The 8304-nt window shown below is 34.3% G+C and overlaps 1 protein-coding gene across 2 annotated transcripts; it reads right to left on the bottom strand.

Annotated features, from left to right (window-relative positions):
- Positions 1-1983: 1983 nt before the first annotated feature.
- Positions 1984-6315, bottom strand: LOC120150635. 2 transcript variants are annotated; one of them, XM_039163276.1, is made up of 11 exons: positions 5779-6315; positions 5554-5691; positions 4974-5162; positions 4174-4311; positions 3933-4051; positions 3690-3822; positions 3460-3589; positions 3283-3362; positions 3048-3182; positions 2377-2650; positions 1984-2195 (listed from the first exon to the last, which is right to left on the bottom strand). In XM_039163276.1, the coding sequence occupies exons 1-10, from the start codon at positions 6247-6249 to the stop codon at positions 2393-2395; spliced, it is 1791 nt and encodes a 596-aa protein (XP_039019207.1). In that variant the 5' UTR covers positions 6250-6315; the 3' UTR covers positions 1984-2195; positions 2377-2392. The 2 variants fall into 2 exon arrangements, with proteins under 2 accessions (XP_039019207.1, XP_039019206.1); XM_039163275.1 differs by having other exon boundaries at positions 2159-2650.
- Positions 6316-8304: the final 1989 nt, after the last annotated feature.

Genomic DNA, 8304 nt, shown 5'->3' with positions numbered 1-8304 from the left:
ATATAGGTTTTAAAGTGCATTAAGTTGTTATGCCTCACTAAGTCTTCGACTTAGCGTGTGATTGTTTCACACGTAGGTTCCGAGAAGAGTAAGGAGTGATGCGGAGCAAGACAGGTCAGTTTTCCTTACCAAAAGATCAGATCAGAAATATTTGACAAAGTATGTTTTTGGTTATGTATAAAGTGTTGGCATGTAATAAGTCATTAAGTACGAGCACTCTGATAAAGTCTGTATTTTGTTTTAAATAAAGTTTTAAATTTCCCGGGATTTTTCTTAAGAGTCAAGGTTTGAAAAGTCAATGTGACACTTCGGACTCGTATCCGGGTCGGATACGGGTTGGGGGTGTTACAGTTTGGGTGGTTCATTTATAATGAACTTGAAAAAAGTCACCAAACCCTTTGTGAGGTTGAGCTATTATAAAAGTTTTAATTATTTCATATTCCTTTTTAAAGGGTGGTTTATGTTGAGATAAACTTGATGAAATAACCTATGTAAGTGAGAAGGGTTAGCCGCCTTCTATGAAAAATGTTGGGCTATTTTTCTAGCACACTTACTAGAATCCTGAGGTAAGATGGCCAAATATATACTTTTGTATATATATATCTTACACATCGAGGACTCAGGTGGATGAAGGGGTTAGTTGTGTGTTATGAGTTTACCCTGATCTTAGAAAGTTACAGACTAGTTTCACTTATCTAAGAGAATGATTGCTCATCATCACTATGTACTAGTTCCAGATATGTTCACTAGTGCTTAAGCAACTAATCTCGCTATTACTCTTCTGGAAAGCTTGTTTTCGAGTTTCAGAAGATTTCTTTCGCATTAGTGGGGGAATGTTGGTAATGCTCAATCCCACATAGTATTGGAAACACTATTGGGAATGGTATTTAAAGCTTGACATTCCACTTCCTTGTTGAGTGATAGAGAACAATGGGGGTCTCGCGCACCGCCGCCGCCGTCCGTCCGTCTCGTCTCGTCTCGGCTCGGCTCGGCTCGGCACGGCACGGCACGGCTCGGCTCGGCTCGGCTCGGCTCGGCTCGGCTCGTGGTCGTGGTCGTGGTCGTGGTCGTGGTCGTGGTAATATGTGTCTTCAACACGTCCGCGCGGATACTATCTTTTTAGAGAAAATTCTTGAGGAATTTCTCTTTGAAAGAAACAAATGGAAAATGTGAAAGATATCAACTGATATTTATAGGTTGCTGAGGACTGTTTGAATTTCAAATAATAACAGCTGAATTATTTTTTATCAGAAATTAAACAGTTTATTCCTAAATTAAATCAGAAACGTTAAGATGTACCTGGACTGATTTACAGCTTTGTACAGAGGAGACAAGCTGTTAATATCAGGAGTTACATGAGTTATTTGATTTAATTCCAGGGGTTACATGATATAATTTCGGGAGTTATAACAGCTGAATAATGATACAATGAACCTGGACTATTTCTGAGTCAGGTTCATCTAGACGTTTCAGCTGTTACAAATAAGAGGTTTAATCCTGAAATTTTATGGACGATTTTAACCCTATTTCTAGCCTATAAATAGATAGCTATATTCAGCTTCTCAACTTACTCCAAAACATTCACAATTCACTTACAAAGTGTTTTCTAAAGTTCTCTCTATGAGTTCTCTCTGAGTGCTTTCCGATCAGAAGTGCAATACCACCAACAGTCCACTCCGGTTTCGGGTGTACGGAATTCGGAGCGACCGTGTTAACCTCGGGGGACGGTCCGCCTACTGCAGCGATTACACACATCGAGGCGAATTCGTTTCTAAGGCAATGGTTCTTACCACGACACGGTTTACGAATCTGTTCTTCTTAATTACTGTTTATATTTTCAGTCAGTGCTAACGGTGTAGTTTTGCAGTTCATATATCCAACAAGAATCTAATTATTAAATCAACTTAGAAATAAAAATGAGAAATGAAGAGTTAAGATCTAATTTGTTCAATTTTAAAATTGAAATAAACTTAAAAGTATTTAAAATCAAACATTACAAGTTGATAAAGACAATCTATTCAACCATTCATTCAACAAATAGAACTGGATTGAAACTCGCAACCAACTTGAGCCAAAGCAGTTTTAACCAAACTGACTAGAGCGACCGGATCGGATTCAAAATTTAAACCAAGTTATGCTCACACACCTAACAGCCAACTAACCGAAGAAACTTTCAATCCTCGTATTATTTGAACCTACAAAAGTCATGATAATAAATTACTTGAATTACACGTAATTTGTAGCAAAACCCCACACTCGTTGCATAATCTTATGATCTTCCTTGAGCCGCTATTCTAGTAGTATTCTTTTTCCCTTCCCCCTTGCCAGTTAGAAGTTCTAGATCGAAAAGGTTGTATCTAAAAACCCAAGTTTTACGACACACCGAAGATTGTTAAGCGCTGAAAGCACTGAACAGTTTGTTCCAGTCCGAGGTGCTGACAGCTTCGGACAGCTTGTTCCAGCCAGAGGCATCGATGTTGGGAGAAAAGCAAGCAGCCGCTACAGCAAATAAAATGACAAGGACGGCCAAAGCTTTCATACATCCATGCCCCCCCGATAGCTTTCCCAATATGTGCTTACAGTGCTTGCCTGCATCTTCAAACAGTGCCTGTCTGGCAGCATCAGCTTCATCACTCATCGCTTTTTCATTCTGAAAATGGAGAAAAGGAAAATGATAAATCAGTTGATAATATAACCTCCAAATAAAATGTTATAAATATCATGTCATTCTTGAAATATCCGTGTCCGACATATGGCGCTTAAAGAATTCTTAAAATTTCTTTAAAAAGTTGGACATACCTGCATCGGACATATATTCATAACTGACTCACGTCCAAGTCCGAACAACATAAATTTGTAGCACAATAAGCTATGTTGTTCTCACTTCTCATTTTTCTTCAAGTACCCGCATACCCATGTCCGACATATATTCGGATAAGGGTATGGAGGTATGACTCCCAAATGAAAAAGGTAGAAAAATTGAATATACTCGAGGACAAACACAAGCATCTGACACATTCAGTACGACTAAGATGGGTCGTAAGTACCTTGTTCTGAAAATTCTTGATTGTTTCCCTCAAAGAGTCGAGAGTATTAAATTGCACAGGGTGTTGTTTCCAATCCTCAGAAAGTCTTCTGAGAACAGCGACACTTGCTTCTAGATTCTCAAGATAAGCCTTTTCCTATTCACAACAGGCAATAGATAAAAACAATTAATGAGTAGAAAGCTTCTTCTCCTCGTAAATGCATTTTGTCAAAAAATTAGAACAGTTTAAAGTTCACCCAAAGCTTGTAGCATTCAGCATTCTGGTTCAAACACCATATAACTATTCCGGAGGCTTCTTTGGATAGCTCGGGAGTAGCTGTTTGAAAAGTGACATCAAAACTGCCATTAGAACTAAGTGGAGATAGGGGGAGTGGAAACCACAAAGAAGAAATATTTTCAAACACAAATCTGACCTTCACCAGCTGCTTTGATAGCAAAATGAAATATCTGCAGAGACACTTGTTTCATTGCTTTGCTTCCGTGGGAACCAGCAAGAGCCACTTCCTTTATTGTGGGATATATGGTCTCAAACCTTTCAGTCGCCTGCACACCATTACCATAACATAGTAAGAAGGTTGGGAGACAAATGATTTAAAATCTATTCAATCACATGATAAATGCAGTGTCAAACTCTTATTCTAACCTTTACTCTAGATGAAGATGCAGGGAAGGTAACTCGCATTAGAATCTCAAATGAAGATGGTGGCACCAGACGCTCCCCTTTTCTAACAGCGGCATTTACTAAAATTGTCCGAGCTTTTGAGGTAGATAAGATCCTTTGACAAAAGGGAAAAATTCAATAATCCTTTTTCGATTTGAAGCTCGAAGAAAATATTAAAAAGTGGACCACAAAGGACAAAAGGTGGAAACTATAGAAACTAAATACCATTCCACTAGCTGTAAAATTAGATCTCTGGACTGTGGATTACAGTTCTTGCCACCTACAATAGGCAAGAGGTGATGTGCCCACATGTACAGCCCCACAGCAAGATCTCCTCGGGATGCCTAGACAGTACAACATTGATGTGTGAAACAAGAAGCATATTAAAGAGGAACGTGTAACAGATATTTAACTGCCTTCAACTTTTACATATCAGTTAGACTGATTTTTTGTTGCCACCACTTACCTGAATTATCATCCATACAATAACAGGGAGCTTATCTTGTCCTTGGTATTTTGAATTTTCTCTCAGCTTCGGCAATACACTAATTAAGGCATCAGGTTTACGTCGCAGTACCATTGCTAGTGCCACAAATATACCAACCTGCACAACATGTTTATAACAAACCCAAATTAAAGTGGACTGTATTTCTCGCCTAAAGTTAGAGGTATGCTTTTTAAATTGCAAAGCTAAACATGATAAAACCAAAACCTCCATGACTCACATGCAAAAGAAACAAAAAAAACAAAAAGGAAGAAAAGTTTCTCAAGTTTAATGATTTAAATGAAATTCAAGCTCCGTAACAGTTAATAAATGCAACTTTCAAAGCATGCTTGCGCATCAATAAGGGAAACTTCCCATAAAATTGTTTAGCCATTTGAAAGGAAAATATCCAGCTATTCACAAATCACGTAATGAGAAGATGGAGCATTTAAATCTTAAGTTATTATATTCTTTCCCATGGACATATATTCCAATCACTCAAAGGGTATTGTATGTTTCACGGTATCTATTTCTTTCAGCTGCATCAAACTTATCATGTATTTTTGTTTCACTAATACCTCAAAGAGGGCTATATTTCTATCCAAATTATTATAGCAGAACAATGTTATTTGGCAGAATTATGCAGAAGATGTAAAAACCAATACATATCAAACATCTCAAAGCAAATAACTAATATCAACTCAACGGCGTCACGCATCAAAATAGTGGATAAAAAACCAAAGAAAATAACCAACTAAACAGCAAAATGGCCGATAAGTTACCTTAGACTTCAAGGATGTCTGTTGCACACTTTTCTTGGATCCCTTAGCACTTGCTTGTTGGGCCACCAAATCCTCGAGAATGATGTCTAAAGACCATAACACAAAGAAACCAAGTGCCTCAAGGGATTGTTGGCTGATCCACTCGGCTGATGTCTTATAAACAGCATCAGAAATATGCGAAAGGGGTATCTGTCAAAGAATAAATTAACTACTTTGGTCAGAGAAGGGAATTGAATTTAAATGTGAAACTAACACAACAAATAGATAGAGATGCTGCAATGAAAAAGCATCATCAGTCGGTTTCAATTGCAATCATGCAGATATAAATTTTTAAAGATTCCCAATGAAGCTTCCTAAGAAAATCATGGATGATAACACATTTTATCCAGTAAATCCATAAATCAAGCTTTTGAAAAAGCATTCAATTTAAACAGTCAAACATGCAATGCAAGAACTTATCTTTCAAGATAAAAATACATAAACAGATTGCATCCTTTCACCGATCCAACAGACAAATTCAAACTCCAGATTGTGATAAATCAATACTAAAAATAAGAAAATAGTAATAAAAAAAACTCACATCAGCAAGCTTGGCAACAGTACTCTCCTTAAACATCTTCACCCAAGGAAACAGCCCCGCGACCACTTCCTGAAATGCCTTACCATAAAAATTCGCAAACTTCTGCATTTGAATTTCCTGCTGTTCGCCACTCAATTCCTAATTCCAAGACCAATGAAAAAAAATTAGATAACCAACTGATTTCTTAAACAAATAAAACGAAATCCATCATAGTTGCATGCTTACAGCGAGATAAACCGAGAGATCAGCTGGATCGATCTTCGCAGCCGCCTCAGCAACCGTAACCTTAGGCTTCTTCGGTTTCTTTTGCTTCACCTTCTTTTCCGCCACCGCTGGCTTTCCGTCAGTTTTAACGCCTTCCAGATCACTATCATCGTCATCATCGAGATCGGATCTGGTATTTTTAACCTTAGCATCGGCCTCGATGGCATCAGCAGCTCTTTGAGCTTCGAGGATCCGACGGCGGCGATCCTGTGACTGTTGCTCGATGGAAAGGAAAACGTTAGGAGCGCCGTTACTTAGGGCTCCGTTAACTTGAATAAGGTTGGGCTTTTCGGGATCGGCCGTGGATTTGGTCTTACGTTGGCGTTTGGGATACGAAACCTTCTGCCAACCGTGGTCGACGTGGTTAGCGCCACCGTTGGCGGAGGCGGCAATTGCGGCATCGTTAACTTCGTAGAGATCGACGTAGTCCATTATTTGAGACGCTGGAGTGAAGATTGAAGAGAGATGACTATAGGAAAGAAGGGAAATTTTGCAGGGTAACAAACTGAACTGAGCCCATCGACATCAATAAATACGTAAACAAATCCGTAAACAAATTGGATTATTATGAATAATTAATAAATTTCTAAAAATACAAATAATGGAGCAGCGGAAAATCCGTAAAACTCTTTTGCAGTTCTATTTTACACATTAGATATAAAAATCTAAAACTAAAATAATTTTATAAATTAATCATGTATATCTTATTTACTGATGATTAATTCAAAATTGTATATATTTATTATGATCATAAGACATCATCTTAATTTAATTTGTTTCATTCATAATATTAAGAGTCAAACTTTTAAATTCATAATTTTATTTAAAAAACTAAAATTTCGTCTCACTAGATCAATTAATTATTGATTAAATAAAAATAAATTTTACATAAGAAATAATATATAATATTATATACTTCATATAGCTCGGAATCTAACTTATTAATTTGAAATTTTAATTAAAAATATTAAATTATAGATATACTGAATTTAAATTCTAAAATAATTGTGAACACATGCAAATTTACTTCTAATTCTGCATAAATTAGTAAGAAATTAATATATATATCAAATTCTAAATTCGCCGCCCTCTTACTTTTTAATAAAAAAAAATCTTGTCAAACTCCATACCAATAAAACCCGGATTACAACGTAGATATATATTATATTCAGATTAAAATTAAATCATGTATTTTACTGTCTAAATTTTTTATAATCTTTAATAAATTTTAAAGTTATTTTTATTATATATTAGAATTTTAATATTTTCTATTTTTAAAATAATTTTAAACGATATAAAAAACAAAAATAGAATATAACATAGCCATAGTATGACATGTGACATAAATAATTACAAAAAAATTAAAATTTACGTTAGCATTGATAAAAGATTTAATTTGATTTTTCGAAACAGAAAAAGGATATAAGTTACTTTTATAAGATATTTATATATTTAAACATATTATTTTTAAAATGTATATATGAAAACGTTTTTAAACTCACGAATTAAGCTACATCGATAATTAAAAGGATGATTGTTGTTTTTAGAGATTTTGAGTTCGAGCATAAATCTACAAAAATATTTGAACATTCATGATCAAATTAGAATCTTTAAAATAAATATTATCTTATAATCACATCAGTTTAATAAAAAAAAGGTAAATTACATATTTGGTAATTAAAATTTATTCTCTCCTATTTCACTCACTGTACTTTAATTTTTTTTTTCATTTTACACACTAAACTTTATAGATTAAATTTTTTATCACTCCTTCGTTAAACAATTAAACGACGTCATGACATTAAGACTTACATCAAAACGACGTCGTTTTGAATTATTCAAAAAAATTAAATTTTAGACTAAAATGACATTGTTTTAATTTAAATACGACCATGTCATAACGTCATTAATTTTTTAACGACATAGTAAAATTCAATATATAAAGTTTAGTGAGTAAAATAAAAATAATTGAAAGTACGATGATTAAAATAGGAGAGATTTAATTATATTTACCCTAAAAACACGTACAAACAAATACAAAGTACAAATATTTAAAACGACTATTTAAATAATGTACTTTTCCCTTTAAATTATTAAAATATTAATTTTTGTTTCTTTTTATCTTCATAATTAATATTATATTTTAATTTGATACAATTTAATATTCTTAATGTAATTAATATAATTATATTGACAAAAAATTTAATAACCCGAATGATTCTAAGATAATATATATTCAAAACTTTCTTAAAATGTAATCCAATTTACAACATATAAAAATAGCTACTTAAATATGTGACCTCTAATACGAACCAAGTGATCTTCGTAGTAAAGAAATCGCATTTATTTCTTAAGGACCTAAGTTCGAGTATTATAAATGCTAAGGGGTGAACATTGAACGTTGAGAGGTTAAAAGTTATCTTTAAATAAATATTACCTTATACACATATTTGTTTTGCCATTTCTATCTAGCCCATCCTAAAAGAT

Source organism: Hibiscus syriacus, unplaced genomic scaffold (assembly GCF_006381635.1).
Source record: "Hibiscus syriacus cultivar Baekdansim isolate YM2019G1 unplaced genomic scaffold, ASM638163v2 tig00111022_pilon, whole genome shotgun sequence".
Lineage (NCBI taxonomy): Eukaryota > Viridiplantae > Streptophyta > Magnoliopsida > Malvales > Malvaceae > Hibiscus > Hibiscus syriacus.
The sequence above is the reverse complement of the archived record's forward strand: the minus strand, read 5'-3'. Positions and strand labels throughout refer to the sequence as shown.